Raw genomic sequence first — 21,604 nt, 5'->3', positions numbered from 1 at the left:
GGCGTGGTACCTAGTGAATGGCAACAGGTGAACAGGGCTTCTAAATATATTAGAGAAGTGGTTTTCAGGGTGTGGTCCCAGGCCAGCAGCACCCCGGAAGCTGGCAGAAATGCGGACTCTCAGACCCTACCCCAGCCCCACTGAATCGGAAGCTCCGAGGGCAGGGCCCAGCAATCTGTTTCAACCAGATGAAGTTGGAGAATCACGTGCAGACCATCAGATTCTGAAGTCTAGGACACATCAAAATCACCTGGGAGCTTGTTAAAAATACAGATTCCTGGGCTCAAAGCCAGGGATTGAGGTGAGACCTGGGAACTATATTTTAACCTGAGATGAATTTGAAGAGGGAGGAGGCGTGTGCCCCAGAGGCCGCCTTGGGAGAACGTCATGGAAGGATTTCGGGTAGTTGAAGGTGGGGGTGGCTGAGGACCCCCTTGAGGTGAGAGGGTATATAAAGCTGGAAACTGAAGGAATTTGCACTTTACCCTGAAGTCACTGAGTAAGGGGGAGGACGGGCACACAATGAGGGCAGTGCGTGCCAGACCTGGCCACCCGCCCAACGCCGTGACGTCAGTCCCAAAGCCCGGGGGCCCTGGCCGCCCTGGGGTCTCTCCGGCCTCCTCCCTCGGTCCAGCGGCTGCAGGTGGGGAGAGACCCGGCCCGAAGGCACCACGATCTGGGGTGAGGAGGGAGTGGGGGAAGACAGCAGGGCGGCCGCCTAGCTGGGGGACCTGCGCGACCCGTCACTTCACGCTCCTGGGCTCCAGGTGGCGCTGCGGAGCGCGGACGCGGGTTCCGCCCGGGCCCCGCCACCGCCCTCTCGCCGCGCCTCCTTGGGCCCCGGGATTGGAGCTGGCAGCGACCTTGGCGGGGGCGGGGGCGGCGGCGGCGGAGGTGGCCGTGTCCGCGCACAGGGAGGGGACGCTGTGTGAGCCCGCCCCTCCTCCTTGCGGCCCCGACGGCGTTAGCCCACGGAGGAGCCTCTGCCTGGTGTCTGCAGGGTCCGCCCGCCGTGGCGACGTGGGTCGTGGCATACGGGTTCCATGGGACAGTTCATTTCTAGTAAAAACGACTACCCCGCCCCGCCCCCCAGCTAGTGAGACCCGTACCCTGTCCGGGGACAGCCGGCCCCTGTCCCCTTTTCCTCCCGAGTGTCAGCAGCTCCTGTCTTGTTGCCATGTCCACCACCACGGGCCCCTTACTTCAGGCCTAGCAGGGCTGTGTGCGTATCCATCATCTCGTTTAGTCCTGAAGGCAGACCATCCCTTAGGTTTTAAAGCCATCACCGCCCTTTCCCAAATCAATAAATTGCGCTTTAGGGGGGGTTTGGTAACTCCTCTGAGAGCTAGTGATACAGGATAGGACACAGGTCTGCCGGGCTGGAGCCCATGTTACTCTCTCTCTCAGCCCCACTCTATCCTTCAGGGCCACGTGTTACTGTTGTGTAGGTGGTGCACTGCGCAACTCTATAATCAAGGTAGATCTCTCGAAACATTAGGGCAAATTTCCATTGCATGTCAGTGAAGGGATTTACCGAGGGGGCACATTTTTCTAATTTGCCCAAAGTTGTCTTCTGGGCTGCCCTAGTGTTCCTGTGGCCGCCTCTCCAAGTTTGTTCCTCCTCTTCCCAGCAGGTACATCTGGCATCCAGATTCCACATCGCACTGGGCTTTCTGCAGGAGCAAGGAGGTCTTCATAGAGCCCGGCCCAAGGGATCTAATGTCAAGTGACAGGGCATGGCACTACTCCTCAGTGGGATCTGTGTGTGTTGGGGGGGGGTCACCTCATCTGCCATTTTTTTTCCCCCCAAAGGCTATTTTATTTTAAAACACACACAGAGTTGGACACGAAAGCCTTTTTAAGTGTCGTGGAGAGCATTACCCCTTAGAGGCGAGAGCGTCTTGTGAGCAAGATGAGATTTTCCTGGTGGGATTCCTGGGGGGTGGGGCCCAGGCCAGGGGAACGAGACCCATGAGCCAGGCCTGTTGAGCCTCTAAGCTGATACTATACGGGCTACAGGGAGGAATCCTCCCCTTCCCAGAGCCACACTGGGCACCCCGCAGATTTGAGGGTGGACACGGAGGAGATCTGAGAGGGGGGACATGGTCTCAGGACCACCGAGCTCATTGCATGGATGGTTCCAGCACCAAGTGGGGCAGAGGTGACGCTGGGAGTGGAGTGACAGAAGCTGGCCTCGGGTCTGAAAAAGAGGAGCAAAGGCTATGGAGGGCCAGTCTCCTGGAAGTGGAGGAAGGGAGGGATACCGAGGCTGCGTTGGGTGCGGGGGGGACGCCCTAGACTGGGACCCCTGGCCGGAGGGTGGGGAAGGAAGAGAGAGTTTGATGGGATTAGGGGACTCTGGTCTCCGTGCCCCGTGTGCCGGCTTAGCTTCGGGCTGTGGTGGGGCTCTCTTGGAAAGCTGGCTTCCTCTCTTCCTCCCTTTGAGCCTGTACCTTGTCTTACCTCAGTTCCTTGCTCACTGGATGGCTCCCAAAGCACAGAACCTGTTCCATGCCTCCGGCAATCCCTGCATCCACTTTGTGCTTCTAGGATTTTCTCTATTGCCAAGGAGCAGCCAGGACCTCAGGCTCAACTCTTTCAAGTTGCATCAGAGTACATGCTGCTTCCCGCAGTGCCTGGTGGGCCTGGCTGTTGTGGGCACATCTGTACAGACGTCCTGTGCTGCTGCTCAAGGCTGGGAGTGAGGCTTGGGGGGCTGTATGGAGAGGCTGCCTTGGCCAGTGGGGCAGGGAGATGCTGGAATCCTGGGGAGAAGGGAGGGTCCTAGGCAGGAGAGAGGAAGGGGCTGGTTGCAGGAGATGCCAAGAGGAGGAGACCAGGCCTTGGGTGGAGGCAAAAGATTGAACTTTGTGAGTGTGTGTGTGTGTGTGTGGTTTGGGGGAGGGGATGTCCTGTCTGGAACATAGGCTGCTCAGAGATCAATTTATATAGCCGCCCCCCCCCCCCCGCTTTAAAATTGAGAAGACTGAGGCCCAAAAGGAGACAGATGGTGTTGCTGGAGGGGACTCGGGTTGGGAGGCCGGTCCTTTGGCTTCTGGCCCCAGGCCCAGTCCTGTGTGGGATGTGAGTCCCTCCTACTCCTCTCTCTGTCCCCAAGAGCAGACTTTGGACCTGGGGCTGCAAATGTGGTATCTGTGCACACACACACTTCTTCAGCTGCCCCACATGGTGTGGAAGGTGTGGAAGGCCTCTTTCTCTGCCAAGTTCACTTCTTGCTGGGCTACCCAGTTCTTCCTCGCAGCCCGTCCATGCCCCCAGCCCAGCACCAACTCAACTCCGGCTCTCCGCTCAGCCCGCTGGCCCTAGAGCAACAAGCCTTTCTTCAGCCTAGTATGTGGATAGGGAAGGTACTGGGAATCTGGGGGTTTTCTTAGGTTGAGGGACTGACACTGCTGCGCATGGCAGAGACAAACTTGTGGGGGTCCGGTGCTGATTCCTAGGGCTCTGCTCGCACAGCCCAGGGTTTCACTCTCCTAAAACTCAGTGTCTAAGGCCTCGATTTCCTTTTCTTCCTTCCTTCCTTCCTTCCTTTTTTTTTTTTTTTTAAAGATTTATTTATTTATTTGACAGAGAGAGATCACAAGTAGGCAGAGAGGCAGGCACAGAGAGAGAGAGAGGAGGAAGCAGGCTCCCTACCGAGCAGAGAGCCTGATGTGGGGCTCGATCCCAGGACCCTGGGACCATGACCTGAGCCAAAGACAGAGCCTTAACCCACTGAGCCACCCAGGCGCCCCAAGGCCTCGGTTTCTTGAGCATGCTACCTGGTCACCACGGCTACCTGATACTGTGGATGTGATCAGACACCAGCTGCGTGACCACCCCCCACCCCAACCCCAGATCTTAAGATGTTGGAGACCACTGGACGGGCATGGCTAGACATAGACCCTCCCCATTAACTTCTTCCCATGGAGCTGATAGGGCTCCCCCATCTCTTTCGCCACACAGAAGGACCCCCCGCACCCCGGTCAGTCATTCCTCTATCATGTCAACAGCAGGCTCCCCTCCCCAGTGCCTCCAGCACTCTGCCTGTCTCCTACATTCCATTCTTCGTTCTTCTGCCTTCAGCTGTTTGCTTTGACAACTCTCTGGAGCCTGGCGAACCCCTCTCAGGACAAAAATGGTCCTTCAAGACCAAATCCTTCCCACTATGGGGACGCTGCCAAGGTAAGAGTGTGGCTGAGATCCCGGGGAACATGGTGGCTGGAGCCTGGGGTGCAATCCAGACCTTTCCCCCAGCTGAGTTAGTTTTCTGGGGCTGCTGGAGAAGTTGCCACAAACTTGGTGGTGTCAGACGCCAGAAATGCATCCTCCCACAGAGCTGGAGGCCAGAAGTCTGCGATCAGTTTCCCGGAGCTGAAATCAAGGTGTGAGGAGAGCTGGGCTCCCTCCCAAGGCTCCAGAAGAGAACGTGTTTTTTGTTTCATCCAGCCTCTAGTGGCCACATCACCCGGATCTCTGTCCCACTGTCTCCTCCTCCTCTGTGTCACATCTCTGGTTTTGCCTTCCTCTTTTAAGGGATGGGGCCTCATATCTCTGGGGGGTCATTATTCAGCCTCCTATACCAGCAAAGTCTGGAGGGGAACGACCACATTTCTCCCCAAGTTGTGCATCCCAAATGGTATTTGCCGAGAGCCCCCTTTCATGCCCCCCTGCCCCACCTGTAGGTTGGGAAGCACTAGGGGTTGTGGGTAAGAACCTGGGTAGTCAGACCCCTGGGGATGGGCTGGGGCATCATCACTTACCAGCTGTCATTCTCAAAGTATGGGCCACGGCTAGCAGGATGACTCTGGGAGTTTATTAGAAATGTAACTTCTGGGGCACCTGGCTGGCTCAATGGATTAAAGCCTCTGCCTTCGGCTCAGGTCATGATCCCAGGGTCCTGGGATCGAGCCCCACATTGGGCTCTCTGCCCCGCAGGGAGCCTGCATCCCCCCAACCCCCCGCCCTCTGCCTGCCTCTCTGCCTACTTGTGATCTCTGTCTGTCAAATAAATAAATAAATAAAATCTTAAAAAAAAAAAAAAAAGAAATGTAATTTCTTAGGGGCACCTGGGTGGCACAGTCAGTTAAGCCTCTGACTTCTGGTTTCAGCTCAGGTCATGATCTCAGGGTTGTGAGTTCGAGCCCTGTGTCCGGCTCCGTGCTTGGTGCAAAGTCTGCCTGTCCCTCCCCCCGCCCCCTGCTTCCTCTTGGGCACCGGCTTGCTCTCTCTCTTAAACAAATAAAATCATTTTTAAAAATTAAAAAAAAAATGTGAATAAGACCTCCAACAAACACACAGTGATTGGTAGAATGAAAAGAAGGCAGGCCGTACCGCGTGCCTAAATCTTCGGGTAGCTGCTCAAAAGATATTTGTAGCATGAATGAAGGAGCCATTCAATGAGTAATAATGGAATACGGGTGGTGTGTTTTTCACTTACTTGACAAACACTTACCGAGTCCGTTTGGGGTCTGCCCGGTGCGAAAGGGAATTCCCCAGAGTCCCTGACATTGCTAGGTGGCAGCGGAGAGGGGGGTGAACAGATGTTTGCAATGCGGGGTAAGAAGGGCCCCAGCCAGGGGGTGTTTGGATGGGTTGTCCAGGAGCCCACAGATGGAAAGGAGGAACTAGTTGTGGATTTTCATGCTTTTAGATGTGTGTTATCTTTTGCAACTCTGAAAAGAACACGAGTATATGGTCTCTTACCTATGCTCACTTGCCGCATGCCAGGGAGCAGACGGCTTGGCCTCTGTGCTGGAAGATCTATTTCCTCACCTGCAAAATGGGAATCAGGACACCCCCCGGGGTCTTGCTTTAAGCAGCATGCCTAGCTTAAAGGAGGTTCTGAAAGCCGTTCAATCTCTCCTTGTAGTTTCCCCAGCAATCCTGTGATGTAGGTATTAACATTCATTTGAAGTCCAGAAGGGAGAGAAATATGTTAGAGACCTAGGCCAAGGTTAGTTACTGCAAACCAGCCCAAAATGAGGCATTGAGCTCCCTGGCAGCAGGGGGGCAGAGGATGAAAGGGATGGTTACTATCTTGAGAGTTCCTTAATTTACATAACAAAAGGAGGCCACCGAGTTCCTACCGGGAACCCTTAGCACAGCTCTCCCCAGGCCGGCCCTCTCCCGCTCCAGCTCTCAGCTAGAGGCTTGGCGGCAGCACAGTTTCTCAGGGAAGCTGCAACTGAGTCACAAGCCTTCTTTGATTCAAGGGGAAGGGACCCAGACCCCACCTCTCAAGCGATGGAGCGGCAAAGAAATTTTGGTTATTTAAAAAAAAAAAATTAAATTAATCCCAAATTGTTGGAATCAGGGCTAGTGTTTACAACCTGAAAAGAGTACTTTACTCTTATTTGACAAACATTTATTTTCTCTCCGTGTGGCAGACCCTGTCCTGGGCTCTGGGGAACACGGGCCCCCACTCCCTTGTCTGAGCCTAAGTGGCAGACAGGTGCCCTGGGCCCTGGCCCTCTGGCCCTACCAGATGGAGACCAGGGGTCTCCTAAGCTCTGATGTCTCCTCTGCTTTGAGCCCCCAGGTTCTAAGAGAGAGCCAGTCTGTGCCTGGGCAACCCATGGGGGCAGCGTGGGGGAGGTGGGGACAGTGTGGGGGCGGAGACACAGGCCCGGAAGGGGAAGGCTTTGGAGGCTGGCTTCAGCTTTGAATGAGAGAGAATGGAGGTCTGTGGGGGCTGGGCCCGATGTCCCAGTAGTTCTGGGGAGAAAAGTCCCTTTGCTCCCCAAGACTCCCACAGGCTCAGCAGTGACGGACACCAGCGGGCACTGGGCCCAGTTTCCTTCTCTGCCAGCCTGGACTCCTGCTGGAACCTCTGGCCCCAGACTTTGGGTCCCCTCAGCCTCCTCCTTCCCTCTCCACCGCATCCCTCCTTAAGTTTCTGCATAGCTGTCCAAGCTGAGGTTACTGCGGGGGACCACTTGGTCCCTTTGTAGTGTCCCAAGGCCCCACTACCTCACCTCTGCCCCCGTGACCTCCATCTCTCCTCTCTGCCTACAGCACCTCTGCCGCCCCCCTGTCATGTCCTGTTTGGTTGGCATGGGGCAGATGGTCCTGGAGCTACTACAGAGCGGGGGGGTGGAGGGAATCTGATCCTTCTCTTGCACCAGCTGCCCTCGGGCTATGGGAGGGCCTCACACCAGCACCCTCCTTGTCTGATCTAGAGGTTTCCCTGAAATCACCCTTCGCCCTTGAGAACCCCCAACATCGCCTCAGTGTCCAGTCACGTTGAGTAACACACTGCCTCCAGCTCATTGTTTTGAGGTCCTGACTCCCTGCTAAGCAGAGATCTGTGTCCCAAGGTAAGGCCAGCAGCTTCCTGCATGTCCTTTTGCAAAAATTCCCCCTGACACGTGGTCCCATCTTCCCGGACTGTGGCTGCATCTTTCGTGGCTCTAACCCCATCGGCCCTGTTCATGGCCTCCATCTCCTTTCTTGTAACTCCAGCCTCTCCCCGGGCTCTCTTAGGCCCTAAGTAGCCGGCGTCCACTTTTTTTTTTTAATTAAAGATTTTATTTGTTTATTTGACAGATCACAAGCAGACAAAGAGGCAGGCAGAGAGATAGAGAGAGAGGGAGAAGCAGGCTCCCCACTGAGCAGAGAGCCCGACGCAGGGCTCGATCCCAGGACCCTGAGATCATAACCTGAGCTGAAGGCAGAGGCTTAACCCACTGAGCCACCCAGGTGCCCCTGGCATCCATTTTTTATTCCCTATGTTGACATTAAGGATATTTCCCTTCCCAGCCAGCCCAGTCCCTCACCCCCAGTAGGCTCCGCCATGCTGAGCCCAGCTCCACTCAGTTCTGCACGCCCCAGCCTTGCACATCTGCTTCTACTTGCCCAGCTTCCTCCAGTTTCCCCTTCTTCATTTTCCTGGACGCTGCCCAGCCTGTAGACAACTTCTGTTGCATGAAACCCTATTCCCCACCCTCAACTGCCCACCCCAGAAGCCGGCCTCACCTCCCTATCCCTGGAGACTCACATGTAAGGGGTCTCATCTTGGCCCCCTTGTTTCTTTCCCTGTTGCTGGGGGAGGGGAGGGGGCAGGTCAGAAGCTTGCGGTCAGTTCGCTGGCCTGCAGCTTGACCTTGCTCTCTCCTCCCTGGATCAGGAGAAAGGAGCGGTGCGCTCAGGCCACGGTGTCTCAGACTTGACCTTTTGGGAGTGGGAGGGTCTACCCTGTCAGCCCCGAGATGAGGCAGGATGGGAAAGGGGGCTCGGAACGGGTGTGTGTGTGTGTGTGTGTGTGTGTATGCGTGTGTGGACGTGGATCACAGCCATTGGAAGTGCAAAGTCAGAGACTCACTCTTCACTACTCCCTGTGTGTCAGGGGCACAGTGTGGACATGTCTCTGGGCTGACCCCCACCTGTAGGCAGCTCCCAGTTTGGGAGATGGGAAGTGAGGGTCCTTGCGGGTGGGGTTTGCAGAAGGGGGGTGGTGGAGGGCTGTTGCCTCGTTTCTTTGACTTGGCTTGGCTGTACCAGAGAGTAGCTTCCTATGGGGACTTTGCCCTTCCCCTGGCCCCTCCTCCCTGGTAGGGCTCCTCAGCTGCCCTCTGCAATGGTCCCAGCCACTCTGTGGGTCACTGCACTGGAGACATCCCACTGCCCCTCAGCAGCCTGGTCCCTTGAAGGACCTCTGACTACTCCATCCTGTCTCCAGTCCTACCTACCCTCCCCCCCACCCCGCCATAGCACCTGGCCCAGCAGAAGCTCAGGATGACCTTGAATGACCCCTGCCAGCACTCAGACTCACTTTCCCCAAACGAGGATCCAGGTCTGGGATCACCCCTCCCAGATGACCAAAGGGAACCCCAATACCTGGCGGGGTCTAATCCATGAAGACAGAACCTAAGGGCCTCAAGCATGACCCCTTCCTTTCCCTCTTCCCTGGATGGGAGATGATGCAGAGGTGGGACCTCCGCGGCGTGGGTTTGCGGGAGGGCAGTAGAGGGAGGAATCGGGCAATCTCAGGTGGTGGGTCAGGGAAGCTTCTCTCCTTCTCCCCTCTTTTGCTTGGAGTGTGGGGGATGGGCAGTTCCTGGACCATATTTTAAATTTCTCTCCTAACTCCTTCCTCCGGGGTTCCCCCTTCCCACCTTCTGCCGTCCCCAGCAGGGCTTGGTTTGGTGTGACACGGCATCGAAATCCCTCTTTGCAGAAGAGGGTCTAGAACATGCCACCTTGAACAGCTCTAGAACATGCCACCTTGAGGAGACTCTAGAGTTAAGAGTAGAGAAGGAGTCTCTCGTCAGAACCTTCTCAAAGGGGAGTGTTGTTGTTGTTGTTTTAAAGATTTTATTTATTTATTTGACAGAGAGAGATCACAAGTAGGCAGAGAGGCAGGCGGTGGGGGGGGGCAGGGAAGTAGGCTCCGCGCTGAGCAGAGAGCCTGATGCGGGTCTTGATCCCAGGACCTTGGGATTATGACCTGAGCTGAAGGCAGACACTCAACCCACTGAGCCACCCAGGCGCCCTGTTTTGTTTTGTTTTGTTTTTAAGATTTTAGTTATTTGACAGAGATCACAAGTAGGCAGAGAGGCAGGCAGAGAGAGAGAGGGGGGAAGCAGGCTCCCCGCTGAGCAGAAAGCCCTATGAGGGGCCCGATCCCAAGACCCAGGGAGCATGACCTGAGCTGAAGGCAGAGGCTTTAACCTACTGAACCACCCAGGCGCCCGTTTTTTTTTTTTTTGTTTGTTTGTTTGTTTTTTGTTTTTGTTTTTTTTTTAAGAGGAAAAGCAATTCTAAGCCCCTCAGCTGGTCCAGCCAACAAAGTCTTAGGAAGAGTGGGGAGCAGGACTGGGACCCCTCGTTCGCTTCTCTCCCTCCACCCATTCTCACTTTCGTATCGCTTCTTTAATGTCAGTTGCCGAGGAGCTTTCTACTTCCTGGAGGCCTCCCATAGGCCGGCAAATCGAATGGCTTGTTCTTTTTTTTTTTTTTTTTTTTTTTTTAAGATTTTATTTATTTATTTGACAGAGAGAGATCACACGTAGGCAGAGAGGCAGGCAGAGAGGGAGGAGGAAGCAGGTTCCCTGCTGAGCAGCGAGCCCGATGCCGGACTCGATCCCAGGACCCTGAGATCATGACCTGAGCTGAAGGCAGTGGCTTAACCCACTGAGCCGCCCAGGCGCCCCCGAATGGCTTGTTCTTATTTCTGTGTGTGGACCTAGGACGAGGTAGTGGCTACATTCTAAGGCTGAAATGGAGCACCCGGACATACCGAGTTCATGGCTAGGGCTCCTGTAGGGCCTCTACATCCCTCAGCTTGGCCCAGGCGTGTGGAGTACCTTCAAGTTTCAGCTCTGACACTTCCCATGTGCCAAAGCGACCTCAGCTTCCTTTAAACAAGCAAATGAAACTTTTTATCATCACAATGCTCAAATATATACAAAAGTAAGGGAAATATTATAGTAACTCCCCACATACCCATTACCCATCTTCAGCAATCATCCGCATTTGGCCAGTCCTGTTTCCCTACACAACCGCCCTCACACACTGCTCCTCTTCCCCAAACCAACATCGCCCTTAATTCACATTTTTATTAAGATCCTTGTAGATTCACATGCAGTTGTGAGAAATAACACAGAAGGATACCTAGTACACTTTCCTCAGTGCTCCCCCACGGTAACTGCTGGAGACTGAAGATTTGTGTCTCCTCCCCCGACCCTAAATCCATTTGTTGAAACCTAATCCCCAGTGTGTTGGTCTTTGGAAGTGGGGACTTTGGGAGGTGATCAGGCGATTATTACTCTTATGAAGGAGACTCCAGAGAACTCCCTTCCCTTTCCACCATGTGAGGACACAGTGAGCAAACCATCCATAGACCAGGAAATGGTTCCTTCCTGGACACTGAATCTGCCAGCACCTTGATCTTGGACTTCCCAGCCTATAGGACTATGAAAAATAAATTTCTGGGGGTTCCTGGGTGGCTCAGTGGGTTAAGCATCTGCCTTCGGCTCAGGTCCTGATCCCAGTGTCCCGGGATCAAGCCCCAAACCGGGCTCTCTGCTCAGCAGGGAGCCTGCTTCCCTTCCTTTCTCTCTGCCTGCCTCTCTGCCTACTTGTGATCTCTCTCTCTCTCTGTCAAATAAATAAATAAATCTTAAAAAAAAAAAGAAAAGAAAAATAAATTTCTGTCGTTTATAGCCACCTAGTGTATAGTATTCTGTTAGGGAAGCCCGAGCAGACAAAGACAGTAACATTTTGCAAAACTATACTCTACCATCTCAAGGATACTGACATTCGTATAATCTACCAATCTTATTTGGATTTCCTACTTTTGTACTCTGTGTATATATTAATTCTATACAATTTTATCACCCGTGTAGGTTTCTGCAGCTACCAGCACAGTAAAGAAAACGAACAGTTCCAACACCAAAGGATCTCTGGTATTACCCTTTTATGACCATGCCCATTTCCCTCCCTCCGCCCCCTCCCCTTTATCCCTAACACTTGGCAATCACTAAATCTGTCTTCCGTTTCTGTATTTTGGTGACATAAATGGAACCATGTGGCATGTGATATTTTGGGATTGGCATTGATAATAATAATTATTATTATTAATATAATAATATTATATTATAATATAATATCACATATCATTATATATAATAATGTAATAAATATTATTATTATTTTGCTCATCATAACCTACCCAATTCATCCAAGTTGTCATAAATCAAAAGTTTGTTCCTTTTGATTGCTGCGTAGTATTCTGTGGAATGGATATACCATAATTTAACTCTTTACCTGGTGAAGGACATTTGGGTTGTTTCCAATTTTTGGCTATTATGAATAAAGCTGCTATAAAGATGTGTAAAGGGTTTGAAGTGCCAAGGGATATGAAATTAGCTACCACATTCTGGAGACCGCAGGTGCTTACTGGGTCCATCATTGTTTCTAATGGCTTTTCAGTGGACAGAATTAGAATATACTTTTTGGGACACCTGGGTGGCTCAGTTGGTTAAGTGTCTGTCCTCGGCTGGGGTCATGATCAGGGTCCTGGGACTCCTGAGCAGGGAGCCTGCTTCTCCCTTTCCCTCTGCCTGCTACTCCCCTTGCTTGAGCTCTGTCAAATAAATAAAATCCTTTAAAAAAAGAATTAGGATACTTTTCTTCCTTCCTTCCTTTTTTAAAGATCCCATTCATTACATGTCAGATCACAAACAGGGGGAGCAGCAGACAGAGGGAGAAGCAGGCTCCCCACTGAGCAAGGAGCCTGATGTGAGACTTGGTCCTAGGACCCCGGGATCACAACCCCAAAGCCGAAGGCAGACGCCTAACCTACTGAGTCACCCCAGGCGTCCCTAGAATATACTTTTCAATTAAAAATACAACAGGAGTTCCTAAGCTACTTCCTAAATTCAAGACGAAAGGAACTTGCATAACACCACTGATTTTGTCTGTGTATTTCCTTTCAACTATGCCATAATTCCATTTCTGATATATCAACATAATTATGCTCTACCCTACAAATTTTCACCAGTTCCTAATATGACTGCTGAATACAATTTAAGATTTCGAGGCAGGTTTGTTGTTGTTGTTAAGATTTTATTTATTTATTTGTCAGAGAGAGAGAGAGAGCGAGAGAGCACGCGCATGCAGACATACAAACACGGAGAGCGGCAGGCAGAGGGAGAAGCAGACTCCCCCCCCCCCCCCCAGCAGGAACCCTGAAGTGGGACTCCATCCCCTGACCTTGGGATCATGACCTGAGCAGAAGGCAGAGGCTTAACTCACTGAGCCACCAGAGGCACCCCGGTTCTCTCCTTCTCAATGTCAGCAACCATTAAAAGTAGTTGTCATACTTCCACTTCTAAACCGCCCCCCAAAAGTATTTACATTTGTGTCTCCCTACTCTCACAAATGAACAGTAGAGGGAATTTTCATACTTTCTTATTCCTCTCTTCAGCAGGCAAGCCTGCAGTGCGTCACCCCAGAGATCGTCAGAAACATTCTGTGTGTGTAAAATGAGGGCAGCTGTGCTTTCCACCTGATTTTCCACAGCAGTTTCTAGTAAGATAAAACTTGTGAGGGGCGCCTGGGTGGCTCAGTGGGTTAAAGCCTCTGCCTTCAGCTCGGGTCATGATCCCGGGGTCCTGGGATCGAGCCCCACATCGGGCTCTCTGCTCTGCAGGGAGCCTGCTTCCTCCTCTCTCTCTCTGCCTGCCGCTCTGCCTACTTGTGATCTCTGTCTGTCAAATAAATAAATAAAATCTTTAAAAAAAAAAACAAACAACTTGTGAAAAACTGCAGAGTGGTACACAGAACGTGCCTGTTGACTGACTATTAACCCCTTTTGGGGAGAGCCTCAAGAGGCATGCGCCCGAGTTAGCACATTTTGCACAAGAGGAAACAGGCGCACAGAACTGAGAGGACCTGCCCCAAGGAACCCAGGAAGCGGACAAGCAGTTCAGTCTCCTGCCCTGTCTAGGAGTCCAGAATAAATCCACCGAAACTTTCTTTTTAAAAACTGTACTCCATCTACAGATGCCTATTAAAAAAAAAGATTTTATTTATTTATTTGACAGAGATCACAAGTAGGCAGAGAGGCAGGCAGAGAGCTAGGAGGAAGCAGGCTCCCCACCCAGCAGGGAGCCCTATGCGGGGCTTGATCCCAGGACTCTGGGATCATGACCTGAGCTGAAGGCAGAGGCTTTAACCCGCTGAGCCACCCAAGCGCCCCCAGATACCCATTTTTATAAAGACGAATATTTTAGGGAGCCCTCCACGGGGACAAAGTCACAAAAGGCCATAAGGCGCAATGAGGCAGTCCTCGCCTGGGCAACCACGAACGCCCAGAGTTCCTGGAAGGAGCCCGGGACTGGGCTCTGCGAGCCCCGCGCTCACTCATCCTGGGAAGCTCTACTGGTCCCACTTCGGTCCCAGTCCCGGAAGGCCGGGAGACGCTGCGGAGGCACTGACGAGGGAGGGCCAACGCGGGCCCCCTTGACCTAAAGCTGTCCTGTTTGGCGCCTCGACAGAAGGGACTGACAGACACACTCTGGACTCGAGCAGGCAGAACTCAGGTAAACACCCCGCAGGATAAAGACGCCGCGTCCAGGTTTCAAAGGCGAAGTGGCCCTCGTGAGGACCCGTAGGGCCTCCACCTAAACTCTGGTTTAGGGGCGGGGCTGAGGTTTTGCGGGCGGAAGCTCGCGGGAGAAAGGGAGCCGAGCAACGGAAATGACGCTTAGTAGCGCCAATGGGATGGCGCGGGGGCTGGTCTTCCCGCCCCATTGGGTAGGGGCTAGCGGTTTCCGGTAGCGGCGTTCGGGAGGGGTGGCGGAGGTGGGCTGGTGGTGGCGACTTCGTGTCCCGTGACCCCCGGCCTCCCGAGACCTTGCATCCCGGCAGCCACCCCAAGATGATGGGCTGTGGGGGGGCACAGCAGGAGCTGGTCGAAGGGGAGGAGGCCGTAGCGGCTCCTGGGCCCCCCCCAGAACCCCGCGTCCCGGAGCCCAGAGCCCCCGTGCCCGAACCTGGCCTGGACTTGAGCCTGAGCTCGCGGTCCGAGACCCCCGAGCAGCCGAGCGGCTGCCCCGGCCGGCGGAAGGGGCGGGCGGACCGGCGGGGCGGGGCCCGCAAGGGGCGGCAGGTGAGCTGGGGGAAGGTCTGGCCGCCAGCCGGCAGACAAGCCCGCGCCCATCTCTTCACCGTCCCGCTCTCTGCTCCCAGGTCCGCTTTCGCTTGGCGCCGCTCTCCCCCGTGCGGTCCGACCCCGCGCCGGCCGCCGCAGCACCTAGCGAGAAGCCCGCGGCACCGCAGGACCTGGGGGCGCCCGCGCAGCAGAGCAGCCTGGCATTGAGCCTCGAGTTGCAGGCCGCGCGGGCTGCAGCCGAGGGCCAGTTCGATGCGGCGAAGGCCGTGGAGGAACAGCTGAGAAAGTCGTTCCAGACCCGCTGCGGCCTGGAGGAGAGCGTGGCCGAGGGTGAGAGAGAGAGAGACGCCCGGCGGGGCGCGGGAAGTGGGGCTGAGAGGCGCCGCTCACCTCCGCTCCCCCTGCGGTCTCAGGGCTGAACGTGCCGCGCTCCAAGCGGCTCTTCCGAGACCTGGTGAGCCTGCAGGTGCCCGAGGAACAGGTTCTAAACGCTGCGCTGAGGGAGAAACTGGCGCTGCTGCCACCGCAGGCCCGAGCCCCGCCCCCAAAGGTGAGGGACCTGGGCTTGTTTCCGTGTGGTGCCCCTATCCCCTTCCCGAGTGTAACCTTGCTTTGGGCTCCACTTCCCAACAGGAGCCACCTGGGTCAGGGCCAGACATGACCATCCTTTGTGACCCAGAAACATTGTTTTATGAGTCTCCACACCTGACCCTGGATGGTCTGCCTCCTCTCCGTCTTCAACTCCGGCCCCGCCCTTCAGAGGATACCTTCCTCATGCACCGGACACTGAGGCGCTGGGAAGCGTAGACGTGGAGGCTCCCTGGATTGCTAGTTAATATTTTTGTGTTAAAACTATTTTTCAGAATAAAAAGGTTTTGCTAACAAATGGGACTCTTCTTGGGAGCCTTAAGATGGGGTCAGGCCTCAGGGTGGGAAGCTGTCCCCGAGTCCAGTTTTTGGCCTTTTCGGAACTTGGTAGTGATGGCAGGTTGAGCACACTGTCCCACCTCTTCTTCCCCGGACTTCTGTCTTAGAACCACGTTTGTTCCTTTGCAGTATTTTTTTCTTTCTTTTTAAGGTAGTGAAAGCATGCCTGAGAGGGGTTGGGGGAGGAAAGTGGGGGGTAGGAGTGCATTGCAAGTGGGTTCCACACTCTGCTCAGCGGAGTCTGAATCTCAACCCACCAAGCCACTCAGGTGCCCCGCACTACTTAGTTCTGATCCCTGGGACATGTGGGTGGGTCTCCTCTGTTGTATACTTCAGGGAGTCCTTCCCTAATTACCTGGCTCAAGGAGCCTGCAAGACAGCTAGCTATTTGCACCCAGTTATTGAAATTCCTTCCTTCCTTTTACCTCTAGGGGCTTTGCTTATTTCGTTTACACCAGATCCAAGAGGGCTCAGTATTTGGTGAATATTCACGGTTCCAGGAACACTTGAGCTGCTTTAGAGTTTCATGTTAATTGCCTATTCATCCAGTTGCACAGCACAAAAAAGGTGGGTGGGTGGGTGGTCCCATCAGTAGTGACTTTCTCTAGGGCCACTGTTAATTCTTCTAAAGTTAGCCTTCTGTCCAAAGCTCCCACCAAAAAATTGTCAGTGGTTTTTTGGGGGGAGGGGAGATGGACTCTTTGCTTCAAGTTTCACATAAAAATTCACTTTACACTTTTTCCTGATTAGAGCTCTCTTTGGTTGCGTGTAGATGTGACTAGCATTCAACACTCAGTCTTTCCAACCACCGAAAAATCTGTCTTCTTGAGACTCCCGTTTGGGCAGAGGAAGCACAGGTTCTAACAGGAGGCACCATCCCTTCCCCACTAGATAGAAAGTGCCAGACACAAGTGTGGGGGCCGCTGCCCTAAACATCAAATTTATTGTGCTGTTCTTACATTCCAAACCCAACCCCCCCTCCCGGTGGGGGTCAGCAGAGGGAAGGATTTTCACAGTACCTGCATGCCTCCCTGCCAGACTTCCCCCTCTTAACCCTCAGTCCATCTATCTGTGGTCCGCTGAAATGCAGCTAGGGACAAGGGCTGAGGAGAAACGGAAATCTCCTTTGGAGAACAGGAGGAAGAGGCCAGAGAACTTGATACCCCCCCCACCTCCCATACCCTTAGGAGAACAGAGGTCAGCAAACAGTCCATGCCATCCAGCCCGGTGAGCTGGGGGAGAGAGGAAGATGTTGGTGACTCCAGCACAGCTGGGCTTGCTGCTTAGGGTGCCAGACGTGTAGGGAGGAGGCTGGGGCAGCAACACAGGAAAAGCTTTCTTTGCAGATCCATGAAAAGGAAACTCTTCTTTTGGAGCCAAAAAGGAAAGACCCTGGGATACTTTCCCTTTCCCCCAGATCCTTAAGAACAGTGGGCAGCTTCTTCACACTTTCTGTTCAGGGGGCCACTTAGTGGCTGGGGGAACGGGCCTTGTGGAACAGGTACACAGAGCGCTGGAAGCCTAAGGAGAGAGTGTGCCATCAGTAGGGCTGGCGGGACTTCCCCACTCCACAGCATCTGTACCCTCTCTGCCGGGACCCGCCACCTCACCGACCCTGGCCTCCCCCCCCTCCCCCAAGTCAGCCAGCCTTACCTCTGGAGGTGTTGTGGGGTGTAGCCACAAGCTCATAGCTGGAGAAGCCCACCTCTGGGGATGTCAGGTACGAAGTGAACTGCTCCGGCCTCAGCTGGATTCGATAGTAGTTCTTATAGATTGTTTCCTGGGGAAGAAAGGCAGGGGACCGCTTCAGCTTGCTGGCTTCTCCCCTGGTGTAGAACGATACCCACCCAGGGGACCTCGTTCAGCAAGTACTTCTCTTTCTGCTTCCTCGAGGCCTTTCTTGCCCCAGCTAAAGGAAGGGTATCCCAATATCCACGCGAATCCCAACTCACCGTGAGCGTCTTTCTCTTGCCATAGGACGACCAAGGCTGGGGCTCTAAGACCAGGATGCCCCCCGGATGTAGATGCCGGTAGATGCGGCGGAACATGCGCTTCAGCCCCTCATCTCCCCAGTTCAGATGCACCCATTTGGTGAGGCTGAGGCAGAGCACCACGTCGTACTCGGGGGCTTGGGCCTCCACCAGCTCATCGCGATCCAGCACGTAGTTACCCTAAGGGCAAGAATGGGGGGCAAGGTCAAGAGAGGCAATGAAAGAACCACTGCCCACCCCCGCCCACCCGCCATCAACCTGCTCTGCAGCCTGTAAGACAGAAAGTCCTAACAGCCTTGCCTCAGCCCTTGGCCACAACCTTCTCTGACACTTGTCAGACTAACTCCCAAACGGTGCCCTCTTGGGTCTCATTTTGTTTACACCCTCTTGCCCCTGCTTTCTGTTGCTGGTAAGCCAAACGAAAAGGAAGCGTGGAGAATTTTAAACTGAGCACACTACCCACGAGGTCTCCAAAACTGGGGTGAAACTTTAGAAGAAGAACAGGGGTTCTCCGGAGACGCTGTCCCACCCCACAAACATGAAGCTGAGTGACTCAATGTTATGCAAAGGGACCTAACCCAGGTTTTGAAAGGGAACCAACCTGTGCTTCCTTCCCTGGAGTTGTGGCTGGCAGAGTTCCAGGCCCATTTCCTTTCTCAGGGAGAAGTAAAGAACCCCAGCCCTCAGGAAACCTTTTCTAGGTGATACACTCACAAAGTTCATTCTTGCAGGCTTAACCCAACCCGCCAGCACCAACCGTTCCGGCAGATGGCCGAACCAGAGTGTTCTGTGGAGAGCTCTGTGTAGTCAGGGGACAGACACTCCGTGAAGACAGTACCCTCCCCTCCTGCAGAGCACTCTGACTCTTCCCTATCCCACCATCTAGGGTCAACATGAGATGGTCTCCGGCCAGGTCACTTGAGGTCCTGATCACCAACACTCTTCAACCAACTCCGGATCTAGGTCCCTATCAAAATTAGTCAGCCACTACCCTATCCCTCCACCCATCCCAAGACATGCCACGTCTGACACCTGTCCCTTCATGCACCTTCATTCAGTGCGTTGGAGGGCAGTTTTCCATCTGGATCAAATCTAGCAAGCAGCAGCAGCCAGCAAGGGAAGGTGGACTGGTCTGGGTTACAGTCCAGGCCGGGAGCAGAGCAAAAGGAGTCAAACCCCATCTTGGGGCCAGTAGTCATGACAAAGGGGCCCAAGTGAGAGGCCCCACCTTTCCAGGTTATAGAAAAGGAGAACCTCAGCAGACATTCACAGACTCAGACCCTTAAGGATCCAGTTCTCCTAGCAGAGTGCATGCATAAATCCCTCTGGGTCTTAACTTTCCTCTGTCTTGTTCCCATTTAATCTCATCTTCACACCTGGCCCCTATCCCAAGAGCCTTTGGACCCTCTTACCGTGACGAAGACAACATTGTTGGGGAAAACTGATGTGTCCGCTCCATCCAAGGGCACTTGGGGTGCAGCAATGGGACCCCGGCTGGCTGTCAGTGAGGCTGGGAAGCAGCTTCTCTTTCGGACGGTTACGGTCCCTTCCTCACTCTCTGCCCCGGGGTCCCCCTCAGAAGTCTGGGACGGCAGACGCAGCTCCTCAGACAGGTAGTGTCGGATGTTTTGGCGGGCCGAGTGGATGAGGCGGGAATCAATATCCAGGCCCACCATGCGGGATGGACCCCACTTACAGGCAATGCTCAGGGTCAGATGGCCCACATTGCAGCCCAGATCTAGGACGTCCCGACCCCGAAACCACTCAGGCTTCAACACTCGAAGGCGCCCGTCCTCACAGGAAGGATTGCGGTAACCATAGTACTTGCAATAATTTCCATACTGGAACTTGAGCTGCTGCTTTTTGAAGCCCGCTGCAGGTAGTGGGTGGACGTGGTGATGGTGGTGGTGGTGGTGGTGGCGGCCTCCCCCACTCCCTCGGCCCTTTTCCTTGGGACCCTGGCCTCCACCCCTAGCCCCTGCCTCTGACTTGCTGGAAGTCCTGCGACGTTTGCGATGTCGTGAGGAGGAAGACGGGGGTGCAGAGGTAACTGAGGCAGCTGGAGGGGCTGAAAGGGAGCCTGTGGGACCCTGTAGGGCAGATGGAAGGGGAGACACGACCTCATCCCTGCAGTTGATGGCGGTGTTGAGTTCATAGGGCTGGGGGGCATCCCGGTTCTGGCCCCTATGCCGCTGCTGCTGTGTGGTGCCCTCCCCATGGAGTGAGGGAGTGAGGGGGGCTGTGGGGAGCACAGAGTGGCTATCATTCCCTCCAGTTGCCTGCTGCTGCTGGTGGTGCTGTCCCCGGTGTCTATGCCGCTTCCGACCAGTCTTGAGTGGCGATGCCAGAACTACCTGAGCCTCATCAGTGCAAGTATTGAGACTGAGCGGGTCAGTAATATCTTTGGGGATGAGGATTTCCACTGGATCTCGCCCCTTGGCCGGAAGTGGAGATGACTTAGGGGTCTCCGCATTGAGTGCGCGGCTCACTTCCTCATCCAGGAGACTATTCAGGTTCAGTGGATCAAAGATATTACCCCCCAGGAGAAAGTTGGAGGGTAACACAGAATCACAGTCCGAATTAACCCGCCTGCGCCTCTTGAAGGCCGGATGTTTGAAGCCTCCACCACCCCCACCTACGTTACAACTATTTCTCCTCTTGCCCCCGCCTCCCCCAGGGGGCCGGTGGGGCTGATAGCCATTACGGGGTCGAGGAGGGGCAGGGGGGCCCAGTTCTGTTCCGCCCCCTCCCCGTCGCTCCTCCCCCACGTCAGGGAGAGCTGCTCGCCCGTGGGGATCCGACAAGCGGGCCTCCCCATGCGACTGTGCCTGGGGGCCGCCCCCTCGTTGCTGCTGCGACTGGCCTCCCCGAGTGGATGTAGCCCCAGGGTTCTCCTTGCCGGCCCCAGAAGCTGGGGCTCCCGCCGAGTGTGCGCGCGGGCCCGGCCCACGCTGCGTCCCGCCGCAGAGCTCCCCGGAGGCGGCCTCTCGGTGCGGTTGCACCGTGGGGCCGCCCCCTCCGCCCGACTCATCTTTGAGCGGCGGCGGCGGGGCCGGCACCAGAAACGGCTCCTTCTCCGCCGCCATCTCGATCATTTCCTCCCCTTATTCCGTCCCAGAAGAGGGCAACGGGGGGGGGGGGGAACTGGGGGCTTAACCCCCCCTCCCTAGAGCCCGCTCCCTTCCCCCCTTCCCTGGGTGCGCGCGCAGCCCTGCTCTTCTCGCCTAGTCTCGCGCCCAAGCACCTCCCCCGAAGCGCGCCCCACTCGCCCGCGAGACCAAAACAAGATGCCCGCGAGAACCGAACTCGAGGTAGCAACCGCGCGTGCGCCGACCCCTTTCTCCTCTACCACTACCGCTTCGCCGCGAGCGCGCACTGCTAGAGCGCGTTCCTTTCGCCCCTGAATCACGCATGCGCACTCCGCCACCACCCTGGTTGCGCGCGCATGAGTACGAACCAACTTAACGGCTCCGGGAGTTTAAATATAGCCCACCTCAGCCCCCCCAAAAGCCCACCACCCCAAACTGACACCCTACTTCCCTTCGCAGCTATGTCCGTCCCTACTGATATCCTTTGTCTCTGCCGCGCGATCCCACCCACCGTAGGCGGGGGACGGGGAGCTGGTGTGAAAAGGTCTCCTTGACACCCGACCCTTGTTCCTGAGGAATGAGTCTCAGCGGTCTCCGCCCGGCTCTAAACCCAGCAACCTCCCTACCCCGCCTCCTTCCTCCCCCTAGCGGGCAGCGCCTGCGCACACCCTTTTGGGCTTGCGCGGGTAGATGCAGCACGTGCTGGAGATGATGCCCCGCCCTCCACCTTAGGGGCGGGGACTGTTACGTCTCTTCCTCAGATTTGGTACACGCAACGTGCGTCAGCACGATCTGGAGGGGGCGTGGCCAAAAGGATGGGGGTGGGCCTCATGAATTATTCATAATTCGATCGACCCCCCCCCCCTCCTTAGAAAGGCTTCCGAGGGAACGGAGGGGTGAATCTAAAAGTAGAGGAAGGGAAAGAGAGGAGCGTACAGATAGTTTTCCTACGAACTGTTCTCAGTAAAATACCATAA

General features: G+C 54.9%; 2 protein-coding genes across 5 annotated transcripts; one reads left to right on the top strand and one right to left on the bottom strand.

The window, feature by feature from the left end:
• Window positions 1–447: 447 nt before the first annotated feature.
• On the top strand, window positions 448–15,506 carry PPP1R35 (protein phosphatase 1 regulatory subunit 35). 4 transcript variants are annotated; one of them, XR_009349444.1, is made up of 7 exons: window positions 448–681; window positions 1,635–1,689; window positions 4,087–4,185; window positions 11,349–11,408; window positions 12,932–12,980; window positions 13,740–14,048; window positions 14,698–15,170. XR_009349444.1 is itself a non-coding variant. In XM_059155528.1 (4 exons), the coding sequence occupies exons 1-4, from the start codon at window positions 14,387–14,389 to the stop codon at window positions 15,425–15,427; spliced, it is 795 nt and encodes a 264-aa protein (XP_059011511.1). In that variant the 5' UTR covers window positions 14,256–14,386; the 3' UTR covers window positions 15,428–15,506. The 4 variants fall into 4 exon arrangements, 2 of the variants coding, with proteins under 2 accessions (XP_059011512.1, XP_059011511.1); XR_009349443.1 differs by having other exon boundaries at window positions 1,632–1,689; XM_059155528.1 differs by lacking the exons at window positions 448–681; window positions 1,635–1,689; window positions 4,087–4,185; ... (1 more) ...; window positions 12,932–12,980; window positions 13,740–14,048 and adding exons at window positions 14,256–14,617; window positions 15,254–15,506 and having other exon boundaries at window positions 14,698–14,950; window positions 15,034–15,170.
• Window positions 15,507–16,459: 953 nt separating this feature from the next.
• Window positions 16,460–21,558, bottom strand: MEPCE (methylphosphate capping enzyme). Its single transcript, XM_059155524.1, has 4 exons — window positions 18,951–21,558; window positions 17,500–17,718; window positions 17,201–17,327; window positions 16,460–17,068 (listed from the first exon to the last, which is right to left on the bottom strand). Exons 1-4 carry the CDS (start codon window positions 20,631–20,633, stop codon window positions 17,016–17,018), a joined length of 2,082 nt encoding a protein of 693 aa, XP_059011507.1. The 5' UTR covers window positions 20,634–21,558; the 3' UTR covers window positions 16,460–17,015.
• Between the last annotated feature and the right edge of the window lie 46 nt (window positions 21,559–21,604).

This window comes from Mustela lutreola, chromosome 17, assembly GCF_030435805.1.
Source record: "Mustela lutreola isolate mMusLut2 chromosome 17, mMusLut2.pri, whole genome shotgun sequence".
In the NCBI taxonomy this organism is placed as follows: Eukaryota; Metazoa; Chordata; class Mammalia; order Carnivora; family Mustelidae; genus Mustela; species Mustela lutreola.
Note: the sequence above shows the minus strand (reverse complement) of the source record. Positions and strands in the feature narration are given on the sequence as shown.

Bases quoted from the DNA above. Each gene is read 5' to 3' on its own strand.
- MEPCE (XM_059155524.1), bottom strand. From the start codon at position 20,633: ATGATCGAGATGGCGGCGGAGAAGGAGCCGTTTCTGGTGCCGGCCCCG. The intron at 17,328-17,499 runs GTGAGTTGGGAT...TTTCTTCCCCAG, and splicing joins GCAAGAGAAAGACGCTCACG to GAAACAATCTATAAGAACTA. The intron at 17,069-17,200 runs GTAAGGCTGGCT...CTCTCTCCTTAG, and splicing joins ACCCCACAACACCTCCAGAG to GCTTCCAGCGCTCTGTGTAC.
- PPP1R35 (XM_059155528.1), top strand. From the start codon at position 14,387: ATGATGGGCTGTGGGGGGGCACAGCAGGAGCTGGTCGAAGGGGAGGAG. The intron at 14,618-14,697 runs GTGAGCTGGGGG...CTCTGCTCCCAG, and splicing joins GGGCCCGCAAGGGGCGGCAG to GTCCGCTTTCGCTTGGCGCC. The intron at 15,171-15,253 runs GTGAGGGACCTG...ACTTCCCAACAG, and splicing joins CCCGAGCCCCGCCCCCAAAG to GAGCCACCTGGGTCAGGGCC.